Here is a 21,740-nt window from a genome sequence, read left to right as displayed (position 1 = left end):
ACACAACTTCATACTGATCTCAATTACTTTTTAATTAATGTTTGCAAAAAGTAGCTTATGGTTTGAATACCTTTGCTCCCAAACACTAGAATATGGAAATAAATTTGACTGTAGCTTCTGATCATACTGCAAAAAAGTAATGTTCTCCTGCAGTATTTTTGTCTTGTTTTCCAGTGCAAATGTCTAAAGATTCTTAAATCAAGATGCATTCACTTGAAAGGCAATATGACATAAGTCGTCTTATTTTCTGTGAAATAGATCAAAATGAAGTGAGTTATGTTTAAAACAAAAACAAATATCTGCCAATGGAGTCAGAAACATCAACTTAATCAAACAGAAAAGTCATTTGCATACCCATTGATAGCTCTTGTTTTAAGCATAAACTCACTCCGTTTTGTTCAATTTCTCAGTTTTCATTTCTTAATTTTGCATCTCAAGTAAATGCATCTTGATTTAAGGATATTTAGATACTTGTATTTGAAAACAGAAACGCTGAGGAATTAATTTTTTGCAGTGCATGTAATATTTAATGCCATGACTTTGAATTTAAGACTTTCTGCTATGATTTAGGACCTTTTTAAGGCTTTAAATTGTGGAAGGGCGAATTAAGACTTTTAAAGACTCAAAAAAAAAAAAAAACATGCAGGCTTTGCTCAGAAAGCCAGCAAAAATTCAAAATACAATAAACATTAAAAAATCTGATTTGTACAAACCTCTTGCATGATGACAATGAGGACAGTCAGTCCTAAAGACTGGACTTGAAATCCAAATCAAAACTGAATGCCGTGTGAATCAAGCCTGTTAGCAAACAAACCGGTTTCAAACAGTTTCTAATATAACTAAGAATAGCTGTCTGAGTGATGGTGCATCTGATATCTACAGTATGAGGCGTTTCATGCATGCTTTTCCTGCAGTAGCACCATTATGACACCTACTGGTTGCAATGTATAAATTACAGTGGATTAAACTAAAACATTTTAGCTCCAATTCAGAAAAAATAAAAAGATGCAGGAGGAGTGATTTTTTTCTATCATTTTAATTAAATATATACATATATAAAAATTGAACATTAAAACTAATATTTGTTTCATATGCAAATAGCAGCTACTGCAAATTTCAAACACAGATTTTGGACACCACAACTTCTTCAGCTTATGAATATCTAATGTTACCCAGCAGATGACTCATAGTCTCATAGATAAGTGCCGTTTTAAACTCAAACGTGAAATAAAACACTGGTTTGTTCAAGGACAACGTTAGCAACATGTTCAGAGCATGAAGCTGGTAAACGGACTAGAAACGCTGAATTAGCAAACAAAACAAGAAGAAACCGTTATAATACAACAGCAGACCGTCAGTCGCTCAAACACAGTTGACCAAACTCGCCTGTTCCTGTCTCTGTTTGTCCACGGCACGCTCCATCGCTTTCAGAAAACCCTCGACTGTCATTGTGGAGGACTGGAGACAGAAGAGTTGACGTGATTACAACAAACAAAGACTAAACTGCATATTTAATTTCTGCTGTAAAAAAAATCAAAAACAGATGAAAGAAATCTGTGGTCTGTGACGCACATTGTATATTAATGCACCAAATTAAGTCAAGACACTGCAAGCAAAACTACTGCTTCTGCATGCACTAGTCAGTTTTTGAGATTTTTGACTATTTTGCTTCCATAGCATTATGGAATTACAGACTAGATGAAAGAAAACATCCAAAATACACATTTAAGTATTTATTTTATTACACTTTATCTATAAGTGTCTGTAGATTTAAATTCCAATACATATCTTTAAATGCCGTGGGATTTAGTTTTTTTTAAAAACATATATATGTATGTATATGTGTGTGTTTATATACATATACAGTGCACTCCATAAGCACTCCTTAATATCTCAACAAAATGAGAAGAATTTTGAACTTGACTTTATCCTAAGTTCAGATTTCTGTACTTAAAATGTATGCAAATTTGTGCATATTTAGTTAGAGAATAAAAATCACATAACATTGTACAAAGACCTTTCCATAGAGCGCATGAGCCAGAAATGGGATTCTCCTCAAGGCTCTTCCACTGAGTCCCACACTCCTCCTGTGCAGAAAGAGACTCCTTGTGAACATCTATTCACTGAGACTTTCAGTACTAGTTGCATTGAAAGCAAACACTCACTGGGCGAGGTTCCTCAGGGTTAAGCTCAGACGGGTCACGTCGCTCTCCATGAAGTTCATGGTGCCCAGTTCCTCCAAACTCAGCAGCTGCTGTCTGGGGTAGATGATCTGACGCTGCAGGGAAAGTTCAGATCTATTCTGTGGGGTCCAGCAGAAGAACAGAGACATTCAATAGTTAAAGGAACTGAAAACACGCTCACCTTCATGAGTTCCTCCAGACAGGACAGATAGATGTTGAATATGGCGCTGGCGCTCGGGGGGCCGATGTACTGCTTTATATCAGCTCGGTCCACAAAGGCCAGATCGATCTTTTCTGTGACGTTGGATGTAGTGAGGATGACAACATTTGGGTGCCTGAATCATCGAAACACAAGGTTTGTATTATTATGAATGGAAAACATTGCACATTTTTACTTCCATTCTATGACGTATTTCAACATGCATTTTGCATAAAAAGGAGGGCAAGATGGCATCAGACGAAAAGGGCAAAATTGGTGGAATAGGTTATTATATTATGATGAAAGACTACAAAAATAAACCTTCATTTTTTGAAATATCCTCCACAATGAATCATGCACAATAAGAGCTAGTCATTCTGATTTCAAGCATGCCTTTGTAGATGAAAGTGAGCGGTGCAGAACAGATGAAGAGAAACTGACCGTTTGATCTGGTCGAGCTGGGTCAGCACTGAATTGACCACCCTAATAGCATCAGACGGCTCTGTTCCTGCTTGAGCGGCGCTCCGCGCGGCTGTGAGGCTCTCCACCTGACAAACACACATTATTAAATACCTAAATTTCACTAAATATGGGTAAAACATTAAATGCCACAGCTTCCTCAAGTCACAAAATGGTGCAATTTTTAACACGTTTGGAAAACAAATTTATACATTTATAAAGAAAGCGTTTGATATTTAATATTTCATTCCAATATATATATATTTTTTATTATTTTTTTTTTTTTTCCTATATGTCTAGTGATGGGGAAAATGCACAAAAATGTTGAACATACAGAAATGTTTCGGATTGTACAAAAAATGCAACGCTGGGTCAATTGTTTTTCTGTTGTTCTGACACAATGGAGCCATTCAATGAATGGCACAAAAATTATGCATATTTTAGGCTGTTATCCAAGCTCATTCATATAACAAATGCATATTTTTTTGTATTTCACTTACTGTGTCTATAAAATTGTGGTGAAATGTTGCATATTTATATATTATTTATTTCTAAAAACATGGTGATGTATTGTGATAAAACGAGATATCTAAAATATTCTTACATGTCTAATATGTTCTGGAAACTTATGCACAAATTAGTGCATATTTAATGAGATAATGCCTCATTTGTATACATTTTGTTTAAACAAAAAATTTCTGAAAACTTGTAAAAAATACCCAGAGCTGGAATTAGGCAACGTTTTCCAAATTATTTTCCCTAAACAAAATAATTTTTATAACCAATGGTTTGTTAAAGACGTGTTAAAGAATGGAAAAAAAAGTAACTTTCATTCAGATTCAATTATAACCAAATTATGATTCATTAGAGGATGTGAATTACAATGTTTCACCAGGGTTAATGAGGCTATGAGCTTGTGGTAATATCACTGTAAAGCAAGGGCTCTAGTGGTTTATAGCTTTTATTAACCAGTCTAAAGTGTCTGATTATCTCTAGCTGGTTTTGGGAGACCGGTCTGAACAGCTGTTATGTGCCCAAAACCCCTCTAAAACCATCAATCTAGACCAGATTTAAGAGCAGAAAGCAGTTTGTTGGCTAACAAACCACCTTAGACAGGTTTAAGTGGTTTTGTTAAGCATGGGTGAGTCAAATGCAACAAAATAAAAAGACATGAGCGAACACTAATGATGTTAAAAAATCAGCAGCATGAGTTGCTGAAATGGCGTTTGGTCTCATACTGTATGGCGTATCTTGTCAGTGTGTGCACTTGCTTGGCCATTTTTAGTGATTAATAGGAAAGTGGGTTCAGCTGAATTGTAGCAGTGATTTGTTAGATAGGTATAAAAAAGGTTATTATACCGCGGCAGCCCTCGTATGAAGCCCTCTTAGTGTAAAGACCATCGACTCTACCGTGCGACTCCACCGGGCTAGGACACCGGCAAAGGGTATAAGTATCGCTTTTTATTTTTATTTTATTTATTTTTATCCTTTATATGTTTACTATTGAAATGTTGTTGTTGTATGCATTTGTCAATTTTATTTAATTTCTGTATTTTCTGAAATGGGTGTGTATAGAGTATTTACAGAGTGTTAACTTTTAGTTACTTTTTCTTATTTGTAAGTCGCTTTGGATAAAAAAAAAACAGAGAACCTCATCTATCAGGACAAACACCAGGGCGTCTTTATCATCAATGAGCTCCTGAATCTTCTGAAACATCTTTGTGACCAGTTTTCCACTCTGTAAAAGCAGTCAGATGTTAATGAGGTTTCAGACACGGATCTGAGAAAGCGTTTCAGAGCAGACAGATCCAGCTGTACCTCTGAAAACCACTTGGAGAAGAGACTGTGGCTGTTGATCTCCACAAACTGGCTGTGTGCATACCTGTTTAGGGTGGAAACACACAAATAATGATGACACAGGACGCTCATCAGCTGCCTTTTTGATTTTATGAAGGTGTCTCACCTGCCAGACAGTCTGATGGAGAGTTTCTGGGCAAGTCCTTTGCACAGAGACGTCTTCCCTGTGCCAGGCGGCCCTGAGGGGTTAGGAGAGATACGCAACTGTATAAACATGGCATGGGCAGCCGTTCAATGAAGACAGAAACTGCTGAGCTTTCAAACAAGCTTTTATTGTCTTACCGTGAAGTAACACAACACGATTCCAGGCAATCAAATTGCTGTCGACATTTCTGTCAGAGAAGAAAATTGTTGTCGAAACATAATCCAAGAGCTGGAGACAAAAGTGAAGACAGGTGTCATGTTATGGCTCAAACTTTCAACAGATAGACAGGAATATATACTTCATTTTTGATTAGTAATATGCATTGCTAAGAACTTCATTTGAACAACTTTAAAGGAGATTTTCTCAATATTTAGATTTTTTTGCACCCTCAGATTCCAGATTTTCAAATAGTTGTATCTCAGCCAAATATTGTCCTATCATAACAAACCATACATCAATGGAAAGATTATTTATTCAGCTTTCATGCGATGTATGAATCTCAATTTACCTGAAAAATAGACCCTTAAGACTGGTTTTGTGGTCCAGAGCCACATATATATTTCAAACATGTATTTCAAATGACCTCTGCTGTGATACTTGGTTAAGGATTTTGGTTATACCGCCTATTTCTGCAACATAAGCATAATTCTGCAACATAATTTTAAGTAATTCCAAGATGACTGTGAATATGCTTGTCTTACTTGTGTTTTGATGCCGTCCTCATAAATCAAGCTTTCCCAAATGCCATGAAACTCAGCTGGAAGACATGAAGAAAATGATGATGATGATGATGTAGTCTTAAAGATGAGTCCATACTAGACCCTTCATGTGACCGCTGTGGGCAGGTACCGGCATCATTGGCTCATATGTTTTGGAGCTGCCCAAAATTATCATCCTATTGGAAAAATGTTTTTCTGACATTTTCAAGAATATTGCAAAGGCCTATAGGTCCAGATCCCCTGATGGCAGTTCTAGGTATTGGCAATTTTGAGATCGTTAGAAGCAGTTCGGATCAAAACATAGTTTCATTTGTCAGTCTACTAGCACGAAGATTAATATTATTAAACTGGAAACAGAAAGCTACTCCTACATATATAAACCTAATGAGGGATGTAATGAAACATTTGGAGCTAGAGAAAACCAGATTCTCTTTAAAAACGAAAGAAGAAAAATTCTATAAAATTTGGCAACCTTTCATAGATTATTTTAAGGAGATAAATTCTACTGGAAATAGTTAAATTGAAGCGGATTAGACTAATACTTGAGGTATTTATTAGTCTAATGTAAAAAATAAAATTCTGTTGTTATTATTTTATTCCTCCGTGTCACTCCAAACCTTGTTATTATTGTTTTTATCGTGTTCATCTTTTTTTTCAGTGAAACAGATAATAACATATTAGGTAGAATGTTTAAGCTGCTATTTTCTATTCAATTCTATTCTATTTGAAATGATGTAGATTTAAACTGCCAAGCTCTAAAAAGGACAAAAAACATAACAGTAGACCATGCACAATATTCCAAGTGTTAAAAACATCTATTTGCATTATATTACAGACAGAATAGCAGCATACAGGTTTGGAACGAGTAAATAATCACAGAATTCTCATTTCTGGGTGAATAATTCCATTAAAGGAATCGGTGAATGTGATTTGCTTTAAAAGGGGCGTGTCATGCGTAATCACCTGCTGGGAGGAGCCAATGATTGGCAGCAGAAAGCTCCTCCTCCTCTTCCAGAGTAAGCATGCTCGGACTCTCATCATTCAGAGAGAAAATATAGATGCAAAGGTTGTGAACCTTCAGATCCACAAGCTGTAGGATATAAAAGAAATATCACACCCAGAAACCTCAGACTAAAAACATAACATGTAAAAACTCCTCAAAACAGATGCATTAGACATTCCAAAATTCAGAATATGAAATATAAAGCACAATGTTCACAGACAACAAAAATCTGTAATTACTTTTGGACCAGTTAAATCCGCTACAGCGACCGACTCCACATTTTTGGTTAGAAATTCATCATCAAACTCCGTCCATCTGTAGGAGCCTAAAACAGTGCTGTGTCGATCCAGCAGTGACAACACATGCGTCCTCACCTCAGACCTCTTAGCTGTGCTGCAAACACAAATTCATACCCTTTAAAACATGCAGGTAAGTACATACATTAGAAACGGTGTTGACAGCTCATTTCACTTCAGAAAAGTGAAAAGGAAATTCAATGAGGGAAAAAAGTAGGGTGAGAAACAACTGGATGAGGGAAGTGTCTGCAAAAATAACAGGGGTTTGTGACATCAACATAAAAGAAAAGGTGTTTCAGAGAGTTATTACATTTTGATATACACTAGGGGTTAAATGTTTTTTTTTTGCTCACCAAGGCTGCATTTATTTGATCAAAAATACAGTAAAAATGTGAAGCATTATTACAATTTAAAATAAATGTTTTCTATGTGAATATCTGTTAAAATGTAATTTATTTCTGTGATCAAAGCTGTATTTTCAGCTTCATTACTTCAGTGTCACATTATCAATGTTGTGCTGACGAATATTTTTATGGAAACCGTGATGCATTTTATTTTTCAAGATTCACAGAACAGTATTTATTTGAAATAGAAATCTTCTCTAACATTATATATATATATATATATCTCTTCTGTCGACTTTTAATCAATTTAATGTAGCTGGACAAAAGTTAAATTTCTTTAGGCATGATTGTGAAACTAAATCAGTGTCTATTCATCCCATAATATAGAGTTCATTAAATCATGATTTACCTCTGAGATTTAACATGAACTTCTATGTGCACATCAGGGCGGGCGACGCAGACATCAGTCATGTTATGGTCAGAAATGTCCATTACTGAAACTGCTGTAGACTGAAAAACACACAATCTGACAACAAAGAACAAGCTACACAATGCCAATAAATGTGATGTAACCAGGTGACATAAACAATATCACATTTGTGTCCCTGGAGCACAAAACCAGTCTTAAGTCTCTGGGGTATATTACATTAATTGAGGATCTTTAAATGGTCATAAACAAAAATGGTGTACAAATAAGTTTCACTCAGAAATTGCTAGTAAAATTGACAATTACGAAGAAAAATTAGAATTTTTGAAATAAAACAATCTTTGTTTTATTTATAGCTTTTGAAAAATAATTTTTACAGCACAACTGTAAAAGCTGGAAATTTGAGAAGAATTTTAATTAATATTTTTAATTAAAAAAAAAAAATCAAACCCACTGTGTTACTTATGACTGCAGTCATGAGTAACACAGGTATATTTGTAGCAATAGCCAACAATACATGGGTCAAAATTATACATTTTTCTTTTATGCCAAAAATCATTAGGATATTAAGATCATGTTCCATGAAGATATTTTGTAAATTTCCTACAGTAAATATATAAAAACTTAATTTTTGTTTAGTAATATGCATTGTTAAGAACTTCATTTGAACAACTTTAAAGGAGATTTTCTCAATATTTTGATTTTTTTTGCTCCCTCAGATTCCAGATTTTCAAATAGTTGTATCTCAGACAAATATTGTCCTCTCATAACAAACCATACATCAATGGAAAGATTATTTATTAGCTTTCATTTAATGTATAAATCTAAAAAAGACCCGTATGACTGGTTTTGTTGTGGTCCAGGGTCACGTTTATAAATAAACGCTTTGGTAACCTCGCAGAAACTAGCAAACGTCGCAAAAAGCTAATTAATTAGCAAGCTATATTTAACCCCACTGTAACAATAACACTGTGGCATTGTATTCTTTATGGTGTCTAATTAGGGAGCACACTAAGCCTTGATTACTGTCCTATCACGCAGGATCTCGCGACTCAAATAACGAACGGAAAAATAGTTTTCTGATTTCTTGGGTCTACTGATGTTTATTTTGTTAGCTGTCATGTTTATTAACATATAAAGTAAATGAAGAACGCACAGTAGAAGTAAACACACTCACCTCACAAACTCGAACTTACCGCGCTCGCGCTGACGTCCGCCTGCCCCGGAAATGACACCGCCTGAAACCGGAAGTTAGCCGGATCTGCTAATGTTGTTGTCGCTGTTGTGTCGAAGAGTACCAGCGGGACAGAAATACGCGAATTCTACAAGATTAAACCTGATTTTTTTCACATAAATAAAGGCAGAAATGGGCAAGAAGCACAAGAAACACAGACCCGAGTGGAGAAAGGTTGAAGGAGGTAAAATAACGTTAAATATGCATGAAAATCGCTTTAATTCATTCTAAGTGTTCTGCAAGTCTGTCTATTATTCCAAATAGTCTATAAATACATGATATATCTGTTTTTATTCATACAAAAACACACAAATAATACGTTTGGATTTATGGTTATTTCTTTTGGGCGTTCTCTAAATCAATTTTTAGATTCTAAGGACCTCCATCCTACAATATTTGTGTGTTTAAAGACACTATTTATATTATTATAGATGTGTAGAATATTACTACGTTTAGTTTTATTTACTCTATGTGCTGTACTGTTAAATGTAGCATTTATTTACTTTAATACGTTTTCTATTATTAATTTATTTGTTATTTTGCTAAAAGGTCTTTGTAAATGTTTTTTTATTATTATTATTATTTAGTTTTAGTCTTAGGTCTATTATTTATTTAGTTAAAATAATTTTAGTTTATTTATTATTTAAATAAAATGTTTTATTTAGTTAGTTTATAATATTTTTTTAATTAAATAAATTATTCATTTGTTATATTTTTATTTATTTACTTAGTTTATTATTATTATTATTATTATTTATTTTACATTTGTTACCCTATCCCCGTACCCTATTTTGAAAAGCCCTGGTCTAAATGATTATTGTAAAGGAAATACACACCTCTGGAGGGTTTTTATTGCTCTAGTTAGTTTAACAGGACTATCAGGGGGTATCTTGTTGTATTTACACTAGATAGTGGGTTTGATCTTGTGATGCTCCTTGTAGTCTATTACTAGAAGTGACATCAGAGCACATTTCCTCCAGAACAGCAGAATAATGTCATTAAATCTGTTCATGTACCTAAAAAATCTTCAATTTCGAACTGACTCTTGATGGCTTTGTGTGTCGATTTTCAGACTACGAGGACAAACCCCTGGATAAACCCCTGAAGCTGGTGCTCAAGGTGGGCGGAAGTGAAGTGACCGAGCTCTCCGGATCCGGACACGACTCCAGTTACTATGACGACCGCTCTGACCACGAGTGGGAGCGGCACAAAGAGAAGAAAAAAAAGAAGAAGAAGAAATCGGAGAAGGAGAAGGACAAGTATGCAGATGATGAGGAGAGGAGGAGGAGGAAGGTGAGTGAGAGATCGACTCTTAAACACTCATATTTAGACATGAATGACTCCTCAAATTGTGTTGTCCATATTGTGCACAGTATGAGAATATTCAAGATGCATACTATATACAAACTATATAGACATTTAAAAAGCACACAACAAAATTGCTAAAACTTTAACAAATATTATATTGAAAATGGAAAATCTGAAAACAAATACTGATTCAAACTATTAATAAAACTATAATAATATTTAACGGTGGTTCCACCAGGGATGTAATAGTTAACTAAAACTAAAGCCATAAAAAAATTTTTTTGTTACTTTAAATAAACTTCAACAATAACTCAAATAAAATTGAAATATAAATAAAACTTGCCAAAACAACATTTATCTTTGTCAATTTAGTTTAATTTAATGCACTAAAATAACTAAAATTGAAATAAAAATATATATAAAAAAGGCAAAATTACTAAAACTTTAACAAATTAAATTGAAAATGCAAAAATAAAAAACTATTAAAAGTATTAATTTTTTTATAATAATATCTCAATTATACTAAAATAACACTGGATTGCAAAGGCAAAAACCACTCACTTTTTATTTATATATATATATATATTTTTTTAAATCTAGTTACTTACCTTTCATCTTACAAAAGCTGTATGTATTTGATCCAGGAGGAGAAAAAGAAAAAGCGTGTGAGAGAGCAGTCAGAAAACGCTGCCAGTGCACCAGTGGAGCCGTTCACTCTGCCGAAGCCTGTGGAGGTAAAGCTATCGAAAGCCTGCGTTATGATGATGATCCAGAGGATACTTAGTTAGTTGAGTGCTGTTGCTAAAGGAACGTTGTGCCTCAGGTGGTTCCAGAGGAGAAGAAGCGGAAGCGGGACAAATTCGAATCGGAATCAGAAGCAGATGAATTTCATCCTGGAGTGAAAGTAGAAGTGGAGCAGCAGGCGGATCGGCCCGTACGAGCCTGTCGAACTCAACAAGGTACAACTATATACCAAACCTTATGAAAATGATAACACTTTACAATAAGGGCCTATTAGTTAACATTAGCTAATAAAAATCAACTGTTCATTGTTAGTTCATGTACATTTATATTAACAGATACAATGTTTAATTTTAATAATGTATTAATAAATGTAATCATTAACTGAGATTTATAAATGCTTTAGAATAATTTTTCATTATTAATTCATGCTAACTAATGCAATTAACTAATGTTAACAAATGGAAATTTAAATCGTTAAATTATGAATATTGAGTTATGATCACACCAGCTTTCACTTACTTAAATTCAAATTAATAGGTATCACTTTACAATAAGGTCCAGTTAGTTCATGTTAATTAATGCATTAACTTACAAGTGCTTACAGTATTTATTATCTTTGTTACCATTAAATACAGTTATTAAAACACGACTGTTACATTAAATAACATTAACAGATGTTTGATTTTAATAATGTACTAGTAAATGTCAAACTGAAAATGAGCTAAGATCGATAAATGCTTTAGAAAGATTTTCCATTATTTTAACGAATGCAGTGAACTAATAAATAAAAAATAAAACCCTATTGTAGTTACCACGAAAAGAGATATTGAAAATAAAATTCAAATCATTAAAGCATATATTTAGTTAAAAAAGAAGTATTTTTTGGCTCCATTTTGAACAAGGTGTTGTAAAATCTACTCTTTCAGCAGTTTCCAATTCCTTAAATGACTTACAAGTTTTTTTTCTTTTTTTTTTATGTTTATCTTTTTGTTTTTTTCCTAGAAAATGAATGTACCCCTCGCCAGCAGCTCTTGGAGCATTTCTTGCGTTTGCTTCAGAGGTGAGCCTCTGAAAAAGCAGATGGCATTATAATTCTAATCTTTCCTCATACACTGAACAAAATTATAAATGCAACACTTTTGTTTTTGCCCCCATTTTTCATGAGCTGAACTCAAAGATCTAAGACTTTTTCTATGTACACAAAAGGCCTATTTCTCTCAAATATTGTTCACAAATCTGTCTAAATCTGTGTTAGTGAGCACTTCTCCTTTGCCGAGATAATCCATCCACCTCACAGGTGTGGCATATCAAGATGCTGATTAGACAGCATGATTATTGCACAGGTGTGCCTTAGGCTGGCCACAATAAAAGGCCACTCTAAAATGTGCAGTTTTACTGTATTGGGGGGGGGGGGTCCGAAAACCAGTCTGTATCTGGTGTGACCACCATTTTCCTCACGCAGTGCAACACATCTCCTTTGCATAGTTGATCAGGTTGTCCACTCCTCTTCAATGGCTGTGCGAAGTTGCTGGATATTGGCAGGAACTGGAACATGCTGTCATATACTCCGATTCAGAGCATCCCAAACATGCTCAATGGGTGACATGTCCAGTGACTATGCTGGCCATGCAAGAACTGGGATGTTTTCAGCTTCCAGGAATTGTGTACAGATCCTTGCAACATGGGGCTGTGCATTATCATGCTGCAACATGAGGTGATGGTCGTGGATGAATGGCACAACAATGGGCCTCAGGATCTCGTCACGGTATCTCTGTGCATTCAAAATGCCATCAATAAAATGCACCTGTCTTCGTTGTCCATAACATACGCCTGCCCATACCATAACTCCACCGCCACCATGGGCCACTCGATCCACAACGTTGACATCAGCAAACCGCTCACCCACACGACGCCATACACGCTGTCTGCCATCTGCCCTGTACAGTGAAAACCGGGATTCATCCGTGAAGAGAACACCTCTCCAAAGTGCCAGACGCCATCGAATGGTCTGCGGTTGTGAGGCCGAGTGGATTTACTGCCAAATTCTCTGAAATGCCTTTGGAGACGGCTTATGGTAGAGAAACGAACATTCAATTCACGGTCAACAGCTCTGGTGGACATTCCTGCAGTCAGCATGCCAATTGCACGCTCCCTCAAAACTTACCACATCTGTGGCATTGTCCTGTGTGATAAAACTACACATTTTAGAGTGACCTTTTATTGTGGCCAGCCTAAGGCACACCTGTGCAATAATCATGCTGTCTAATCAGCATCTTGATATGCCACACCTGTGAGGTGGATGGATTATCTCGGCAAAGGAGAAGTGCTCACTAACACAGATTTAGACAAATTTGTGAACAATATTTGAGAGAAATAGGCCTTTTGTGTACTTAGATCTTTGAGTTCAGCTCATGAAAAATGGGGGCAAAAACAAAAGTGTTGCCTTTATAATTTTGTTCAGTGAATCTGCATTATATAAGGACAGTGTTTCTGTCTCAACAGGAAAGATCCACACGGATTCTTCGCCTTCCCGGTGACAGATGCCATTGCACCAGGATACTCCATGATAATCAAACATCCCATGGACTTTAGCACAATGAAGGACAAAATCGATGCAAACGAATACAAAACGATCACAGAATTCAAGGTACGCAAGTGTCCTGTTCTTTTGATCTTTATTTGTCTTCATTTTAGGCTTTACTAAAAAGACTTTTAACTATAAAATCAGAACTGATTTGGATCTGATGTGTGACTCTCCAGGCAGACTTCAAGCTGATGTGTGACAACGCCATGGTTTATAACCGACCGGAGACCGTTTACTACAAGGCCGCCAAGAAACTTCTCCACACAGGATTCAAAATGATGAGCAAAGTAACATTTTTAATGGAGTTTGGTTTTGGTTATTTTCTGCCTTTGTTGTTCATCATCCAGTTCATCCATGCCATCATTCCCATTCGATTCGGATGCGTGTGGTTATAGTAATCTAAATACTTGGGTAAAACTCAGTGTGATTTATATGCAGTGGGGTACAGGGTTATTATAGTTAACTAAAACTAAAAGCATACAAAAATGTTTTTTGTTAGTTGAAATAAAATAAATGTATTTTATTTCAGCTAGCTACCAATGCAGTGGGGCTGTGCAATTAATCGAATTCGATTATCATGCGCACACAGAGCCGTAGTTCACCGACAAGACGAATCGCCTTCGATTATGAACACGAAATTGCCTAGCTTGTCGGTGAACTACGGCTCTGTGTAGTAATTCCCGCTCCATTTGAAAGCAGGTGATGGCGATTAACTACTAATCAAGAAACCGGTTGTACTGACTAGATGTGCATGATAATTGAATTCGATTTAATTGCACAGCCCTACAATGCAGCATTTCTCAATTTCGTTTAACTTGAAGTACTAAAATAACTCAAACTAAAGCTAATAAATAAAATAAAATAATAATAGCAATGACAAAAACACAACAAAATTACTAAACTTTTACTAAAATTAAAGTTAAAACAGAAAATATAAAAATAAAATCTGATTCAAAATATATACAGAAACAATGAAACTATTAAAAATGCTTCTTTTGTGTGCTTTTAAATTAAATACAATATTTTTCATTACAAATTATATGACCAGGATAATAGTCAATATGATTTGGGGGAACATTACAAAGAGCATTTTTTGTTCATAAATGGAAGCTGACTTTTTCAGGATTTCCACCATTTGAAATATTAGGGAATTTTAAAGTTGTGATTGCAAAGCCTGGAACTTTCATAGACAAAATTAATTAAAAAAAATATTTTAATGAACATTTATTTAAAAATAAAAAAAAATGGTGGAAAAGTAAAGTAAAAGTAAAGTAAAGTCGTGACGTATTGTCAAGTATGGTGACCCATACTCGAAATTGGTGCTCTGCGTTTAACCCATCCAAGTGCACACACACAGCAGTGAGTAGTGAACAAATGCACACACACACACCGTGAACACACACCCGGAGCAGTGGGCAGCCATGCTGCGGCGCCCGGGGAGCAGTTGGGGGTTCGGTGCCTTGCTCAAGGGCACCTCAGTCGTGGTATTGAGGGTGGAGAGAGCGCTGGACATTCCCTCCCCCCCACCTACAATCCCTGCCGGCCGGGGACTCGAACCCGCAACCTTTCGATTACGAGTCCGACTCTCTAACCATTAGGCCACGACTTCCCCATTAAATATATTAAAATTATTAGTCTATTAAATATATTAAAATTATTATTGAATATAAAATACAGTATATTATATCCTATGTATTTGCAAAAAATATTATATTCTGTACATTAAAATATAATTTAAGATGATACATAATTGTATCAATTTTGTTCTTTGTGACCTAGAAATAGTAAAGCAAAATTAATTTCTTCCTAATTTAATAATTGACCAAAATCCTAAAAATCCCAGACTTTAATCCCCTTGCTGTTATTTTATTGCAGTAGTGAGATGTGGCATGACCAATTGTTCTCGAGTGCTCTGTGAATTCAGAGACGAGTATTTCCACCATCCAATCACTTTCTTAATTTCAGTCCATCCCGTGTTGGGTGTCCCGCGTCTCCCATCCTCATGGCAAACCTAAGAGCTCCCGCAGGAGGAGTAAATGGGTGCTGTGTTGCTCTATTTGTGCTCTGTTCACAGGAGCGGCTGTTAGCTTTGAAGCGCAGCATGTCGTTTATGCAGGACATGGATTTCTCTCAGCAGGCTGCCATTTTGGGAGATGACGACATCACGCCTGAGGAACCGGTGACGGAGATCCTGCCCAGCCACACGGAGTACCCCAAAAAGTCCAAAAAGCAGCCTGTAAAAGAGCCTATCATCAGGTAAAGCGATGATCTGCAGTGCTTTTGCATGTTTCTGGTGTTTGTGAGTGTGTGATTGAGCAGATGTGTTGCTGATCTAGTGATCTGTATGAGCTGGAGGGCAACGCCTGCAGTGTGACGGACAGCACGGCGGAGGAGCATGTGTTGGCGCTGGTGGAGCACGCCGCGGATGAAGCGCGAGATCGAATCAACCGCTTCATGCCAAACTCTAAGGTGCAGCCGAGCTATAACCTCATGTGTCTTACACTCACAAAGTCTTACACGTGTTGAAAAGCGGGGTACAACTTTTGAGTTGCGGGTCATGCAATTTGCCAAAAATTATGAAAGCATAACGGTAGCAATATTAATTTTGAAATGTAACATGCAAAATGGCAATGCAATATGTTAAAACGGCAATGAACTCTGTGTGTTTGTAAATTGACACCCTGATGAAAGCGAGTTGTTGTGAAAAAATCCAAATGTGTTGTTTTTGGATTCTGGAGTCATGTGAATAAAGGCTTTTTGATTTTTTCACACTACTCGAATGCCTTGGATTTGTGAGTTTTTTGATATACTAAATAACTCTTTAAGTGAGTTCACTTCATAATAGAGTTTTCTGCATTTATTAAAAGCTGGACAGTCCAATAAAATATGTTTGACAGAAAGGGGAATCTTGCAGAACATGCCAAAATGAAAATTTACATTTGCTATTATATAAATTTAAATATAGCAATATATTGCCATTTTACATATTGCATTGCCATTTTGCATACTCCAAATGAATATTGCTACCCATATGCATCCATAAAAAATCTACACTACACAAAAAAGTCAAAAAAGACATGTACAAGCAGAAAACATCTATTGTGGTTTGTCAGATACCATAAAATATATTAAATATGAAAAGATGAACTCCTGTTGTGTGTTAAATAAATAAAAGTTCCTCAGGTCCATTCGACTCTCAGATTTTTATGTTCAAAATGAGCTTGACTTAAATTAACATCTGAGACCACTAGTGAAAAAGCTTTTTTGTGTGTGTGCTTTTGTTTATTTAAATACAACACTTTTCATTACAAATTATGTGATCAGGATGAAAGTCAACATGATTCAAAGACATTCCAAAGAGCATGTTTTGTTCATGAATGGAAGCAGGAACATCTAACCTTTTTAGGATTCCCATTGTCAGAAATATCACGGAATTTATCGAGTGTGGGTCAAACTGAGGATTAAAATGAATAATTTATGTAATTTCCTAATGTTTTCAGCTTTTAATAAGATAATATTAAATTTAAATTAAATAAGCAATCAGCTGATTCTGTCTGGTCTGTAGTATATGTTGTTCCCTCAACCACATCAAGAGTTGTGTAATGTGGTAAACTGATTGTAGAAACAATGTTTATTGCAATATTACCATAGTTTATTACCCCTAACCAGAACATTTGTTTTATTTTGCATGTAGATTGGGTACCTTAAAAAGGACTCTGAAGGTTCCCTCATCTACACTGTTGTAAATCAAGATCCTGAAGCAGATGGTATGAGCATCACTTTGTTTGAATGTCTACTACTTTAATAGCGGACTGTATATATATATATATATAATGTATATGTGTGTAAAAAAAAATAGCTGAACCAGTAAACAACGAGGTGGTAAAAATTGTGCATAATTGTGTTTATGCACAGTGTTTAGAAAATTAACCCTGTAAAGTTTGACTCTGAAATATGAAATAATTGTCAGAAAACCTTTTCTTTTATATATATATATATATATAAGTTTGTATGTGTGTTTTTTGTTGAGTATCATATTTGATCCATCAGGCTTTTATGGCTCATATAGTATGATATAGTGACAATACAGAGGAAAAACAGCTCAGTTTTATTAAAACAAATTTAATAAAAAGCCAAAACTAAGCAAAAAATTGGTCCAAATAATGTTTATATGGACAAAAAGATGAAATTGTGATGCTTGTAATGTGAATCAATTAGATCTTTATAACAGTATAGCAGATACTTATAAAAAAATGATATAATTATCAGTCGTCACTGTATCTCCAATGATGTGTTAGAGGATATTTAAATGATCCAAACACATAATGCAATGCAATCCAATGATGATTGAGAGATGAACAAATAAACTTTCCTCAAAAGCCTGATGATCAGATTTGAAACTCCCATTTGAACATCATTTTTATAAAAATAAAAAAAAAAAGATACAATGGGCTTAAAAATGTCACTTTAAGTCAGAAAGTTTGCTGACTTTGTTGTAGAAAGTTTATGCAGAGCAATAGTATCATGTGTCTGAAGCATAAAGGCCTATTGATTATTGTTTACAGAGGAAGAGACTCATCCTATAGATTTGAGCACTTTGACAAATAAGCTCATACCTGGACTGACGTCGCTGGGTTTTAAAGACGACAGGAGACACAAAGGTAACATTTTCAAACATTTATGTTATTTGTAGGGTTGTGAATCACATTATTGTCTCTAAAATGCTAGAAGAGTCAGTAATTAAATCATGAAGTATTATCAGAAATCTCTTTTTTTTTGCATGTGACTGCCAGTGCAAAGACATTTTCTGCAACGAATTTGTCCTGTTGTTTTGTTTCAGTGACGTTCTTGAGCAGCACGTACAACACTCAGACCCTTCAGAACAACTCTGTCTATCCTGACCTGCTTCCAGAGGAGATGGACATGCTGTACTCGGCTTATGGAGACGAGACCGGGGTCCAGTGCGCTCTCAGGTGTTTAGATCAGACCCGTGTATCAGTATTATAACACTGTTGCATTGGACTCTGTTGTTTGATGGGATTTTCTGTGTGTGCGTGTGCTTCAGTCTGCAGGAGTTTGTCAAGGGTTGTGGGAGTTTTACCAAAAGGCTTGTGGATGATTTGCTAAATAAAATGACGGTTGGCGATCATTCGAAAGCCATCATCCAAATCCGACAGGTATTAAAATAAACAAAAATGTCTCTTTTGACCTGCTACTTTTTATGGTTTTTTAACATTCTTACGGTTTTGTGATCATTGACTATCAGCAACACTTTGTTTTTGGAAGAAATTTCTATTTTTATTCTGCAAGGATTCATTAAACTGATCAAAAGTGACAGTAAAGACATTTATAATGTTACAAAAGTTTTCTATTTCAAATAAATGCTGCTCTGTTGAACTTTCTATTCATCTGTGAATCCTGAAAAATAAAATGTCACGTTTTACCTAAAAATATTCAGCAGCACAACTGTTTTAAACATTGATAATAATCAGAAATGTTTGTTGAGCAGTAAATCAGTATATTTGAATGATTTCTGAAGATCATGTGACACTGAAGACTGGAGTAATGATGCTGGAAATAATATTTCACAATTTTACTGTATTTTTGATCAAATAAATGCCGCCTTGAGCAGAAGAGACTTCTTTCAAAACATTAAAAAATCTTACCGACTCCAAACTTTTAAACAGCAGTGTGAAATATGATATACTGTAAATGAATATATAATAAGTGTTTTTTTATTTCAGAAAAGAAACTTGCCGATTGATGACACTAAGTCTAGTTTATGTGACATGCCGGTAAGAATTCTATCTATTATCTTTAAGAGGTAAGTTTCAAACCTCTTAAAGTGCCATTTGATGACATTTTCTCTGTGTTTCTGCAGGGAACAGATGGAAGTGGCATGGAATCTGGTTCAGTGCTGGATTTCATGTCCATGAAGAGCTACCCAGACGTGTCTCTAGATATGCTCAACACATTAGGTGAGTCATATATCACACATCAGAACTTCCTGGCTGTGCAGGGCTTTGCTTGTGTTTGGTTTACTGATGCTCTAGCTGATCATCTATCTGATCTGCAGGTAAATGTGTGAAGAAGGAGCCGGAGCATGAAGATGGTCATCAGCACTTTGACGATGCAGCCAAACTCCTGCAGGAGTTCCAGGACGCAGCGGTGGACAGAGTCTGCTCCCGACCGTCCTCCAATCTCTCGTCTCTGTCAAACACTTCAGAGCGGGATCAGCACCACTTAGGTACTGAGTCATATTTAGAATTTATGCATCACAGCCATTCATTTTTTGGGAGGTGATAATTTTGTGCAAGACCTGACAAGACCAAAAAGCAAAAAGTCAGTTGTATGAAATAATAATCTGAAATTTTTTTTTTTTCTTTTTTTTTTTTTTTTAAATGGAACCGTTTTTTTTTTTTTTTATTCCAAAAGTTTGCATGTTTTTTTTTTTTTTTTTTGAGTATCATATTTGATCCATCAGGCAAAAGAACAGTTTCATTTCATTCAGAGGCCCAAACTGAGCAAAAATATGAGTCATATTTAGAATTTATGCATCACAGGCATTAATTAATTAATTAATTTCTTTATTTTGTGTGGTAATTTTGTGCAAAACCTGACAAGACCAAAAAAGTCAGTTCAATGAAATATTCAGAAAAATCTTTTTTTTTTTTTTATGGAACAGTTCATTCAACTTTTAGACAAAATATGTTTTTTTTAAATCCTAAATGTTTGCATGCATGTACTTTTGTTGAGTATCATATTTGATCCATCAGGCTTTTATGGCTCATATATGAGAATAGAGACGAAAAAACAGCTCAATTAAAATTTGAAATAATAAGAAAAAATATGCAATTTGCTGCAGATGCTGATATTTATATGATGAAATTCGGATGCTTGTAATGTAAATCATTGAGCTCTTTATAACAGTACAGCAGATATTGGCATAAAATTATATAAATATCAGTTGTCACTCAATATCACCAATAATATGAGTAAGATGAGATTGAAATGATCCAAACATATAATGCAATGCAATGCTGATCGAGAGATGAAGAAATAAACACTCCTCAGAAGATGTGAGATGTTTTGGAGGCTTGTGAAGATCATTCCTCCGCTGAGGAACAGAGAAAGTACAGCTTCTGGAAACAAACGCTCCTCAAAAGATCCTGATGATCAGATTTGAGACGCGCTGATTTTTCTAGAAAATGATTGATGGGGAATCAAGTAAAGCTGATTCTCCATCCATCTTCAGTCCAGTATGTGTTCATCTGGAAATATTACTGCAGTTATTCTGATGTTTACTTGATAAAAATCAGATTTGACAGCAAAAAGACACGAGAAACCCCAGCTGAAGCTGGACGTTTGTACACTAAAAGAGCTTTTGCTGGATAAAAACTCCATCAATCAGACAACAGACGGCATGCAGTAGATCGTGTGACGTTTTGCTCATACGCCAGGGGTCATCATGTGTATCAAATATGATACAGTAGCATTATAGGGTTAAAAGAGATCTTAATATTCTGTATATTAACCTCGTTTGTTTGCTCACTGTGATCAGGAAGTTCACCTCATCTGGGTGTTGGAGATCAGACAGAGATGGTTCAGGACCCGTATGAGTTTCTTCAGTCTCCAGAGCCTGGATCCACGGCTAACAGCTGATGTGACCCGCTGTATTTATGTGCTGTTCTAAAGGACTGTAAGCTTGTACAGATTCACTGCATCACGTGCTTGTTTTTAAATAAAAGCTCTGTGTCTGATTCCCTTTGTATATGGTTGTTAAAAGCGTTTTTTTCCCCTGACCACAGCTTTGATCTGCAGCAGTGCTTTACCTTAAACTCACATTAATGTGTAGGTTTGCTTCTCTTTTTTTACCTCGTGAACTTTAGGAAGTAGCACTTCACATCCTCTAAACCCTTTGTCCAAATATCACTATGGTTCTCAAATGGTTTTGCTTCAGGAGTCATTTTACAAGCAGCAACGCAACAAAGTGACAGAATTGCTTAGTGCACAAAACAAAAAAGCCAAACATTAAGTTTGCACAGAGAAAGAAAATGAACAGGGTGGAAATAAATATCTAAAGGCATTGCTTAATGCAGGAGTTATGTGACAAAAGTGATTTAAAATTCACAATGTTCACTTCATTTGTGATGTGGCAAGTTTATTTTTGTAGCACATTTCATACACAATGGTGATTCAAACTGGATTTCCAAAACAATGCATATGAAAAAAATATAT

At 35.4% G+C, this 21,740-nt stretch overlaps 3 protein-coding genes across 5 annotated transcripts in view; 1 reads left to right on the top strand and 2 right to left on the bottom strand.

The window, feature by feature from the left end:
- The window catches only part of ifnlr1 (interferon lambda receptor 1), a 676,379-nt gene that overhangs the window by 380,524 nt on the left and 274,115 nt on the right, over positions 1 to 21,740 (bottom strand). The window lies entirely within an intron of this gene.
- Positions 1,028 to 8,856, bottom strand: LOC306878200 (pachytene checkpoint protein 2 homolog). Of its 2 annotated transcripts, none has more exons than XM_079430394.1 (14): positions 8,810 to 8,856; positions 7,615 to 7,715; positions 6,805 to 6,958; positions 6,526 to 6,652; positions 5,545 to 5,600; positions 4,981 to 5,071; positions 4,805 to 4,877; positions 4,660 to 4,723; positions 4,493 to 4,579; positions 2,824 to 2,930; positions 2,365 to 2,518; positions 2,166 to 2,278; positions 2,018 to 2,087; positions 1,028 to 1,458 (listed from the first exon to the last, which is right to left on the bottom strand). In XM_079430394.1, the coding sequence occupies exons 2-14, from the start codon at positions 7,695 to 7,697 to the stop codon at positions 1,363 to 1,365; spliced, it is 1,275 nt and encodes a 424-aa protein (XP_079286520.1). In that variant the 5' UTR covers positions 7,698 to 7,715; positions 8,810 to 8,856; the 3' UTR covers positions 1,028 to 1,362. The 2 variants fall into 2 exon arrangements, with proteins under 2 accessions (XP_079286520.1, XP_079286521.1); XM_079430395.1 differs by having other exon boundaries at positions 8,829 to 8,850.
- Positions 8,890 to 21,273, top strand: LOC306878180 (bromodomain-containing protein 9-like). 2 transcript variants are annotated; one of them, XM_079430363.1, is made up of 17 exons: positions 8,890 to 9,050; positions 9,939 to 10,159; positions 10,819 to 10,908; positions 10,998 to 11,133; positions 11,921 to 11,978; positions 13,421 to 13,565; positions 13,679 to 13,789; positions 15,637 to 15,758; positions 15,839 to 15,971; positions 17,197 to 17,269; positions 18,068 to 18,163; positions 18,343 to 18,475; positions 18,568 to 18,679; positions 19,247 to 19,297; positions 19,384 to 19,480; positions 19,579 to 19,749; positions 21,064 to 21,273. In XM_079430363.1, exons 1-17 carry the CDS (start codon positions 8,999 to 9,001, stop codon positions 21,162 to 21,164), a joined length of 1,902 nt encoding a protein of 633 aa, XP_079286489.1. In that variant the 5' UTR covers positions 8,890 to 8,998; the 3' UTR covers positions 21,165 to 21,273. The 2 variants fall into 2 exon arrangements, with proteins under 2 accessions (XP_079286489.1, XP_079286490.1); XM_079430364.1 differs by having other exon boundaries at positions 15,640 to 15,758; positions 21,064 to 21,272.

Source organism: Barbus barbus, assembly GCF_936440315.1.
Source record: "Barbus barbus genome assembly, chromosome: 12".
Lineage (NCBI taxonomy): Eukaryota > Metazoa > Chordata > Actinopteri > Cypriniformes > Cyprinidae > Barbus > Barbus barbus.
Note: the sequence above shows the minus strand (reverse complement) of the source record. Positions and strands in the feature narration are given on the sequence as shown.

What these genes read in the sequence shown, in the direction of transcription:
- LOC306878180 (XM_079430363.1), top strand. Translation starts at nt 8,999, where the DNA reads ATGGGCAAGAAGCACAAGAAACACAGACCCGAGTGGAGAAAGGTTGAA. An exon ending in GTGGAGAAAGGTTGAAGGAG is followed by an intron (nt 9,051 to 9,938) that starts GTAAAATAACGT and finishes GTCGATTTTCAG; the next exon opens with ACTACGAGGACAAACCCCTG. An exon ending in AGACGACAGGAGACACAAAG is followed by an intron (nt 18,164 to 18,342) that starts GTAACATTTTCA and finishes GTTTTGTTTCAG; the next exon opens with TGACGTTCTTGAGCAGCACG.
- LOC306878200 (XM_079430394.1), bottom strand. Translation starts at nt 7,697, where the DNA reads ATGGACATTTCTGACCATAACATGACTGATGTCTGCGTCGCCCGCCCT. An exon ending in TCTCCAAGTGGTTTTCAGAG is followed by an intron (nt 4,580 to 4,659) that starts GTACAGCTGGAT and finishes CTGCTTTTACAG; the next exon opens with AGTGGAAAACTGGTCACAAA. An exon ending in GTCTGGAGGAACTCATGAAG is followed by an intron (nt 2,279 to 2,364) that starts GTGAGCGTGTTT and finishes CTTTCCCTGCAG; the next exon opens with CGTCAGATCATCTACCCCAG.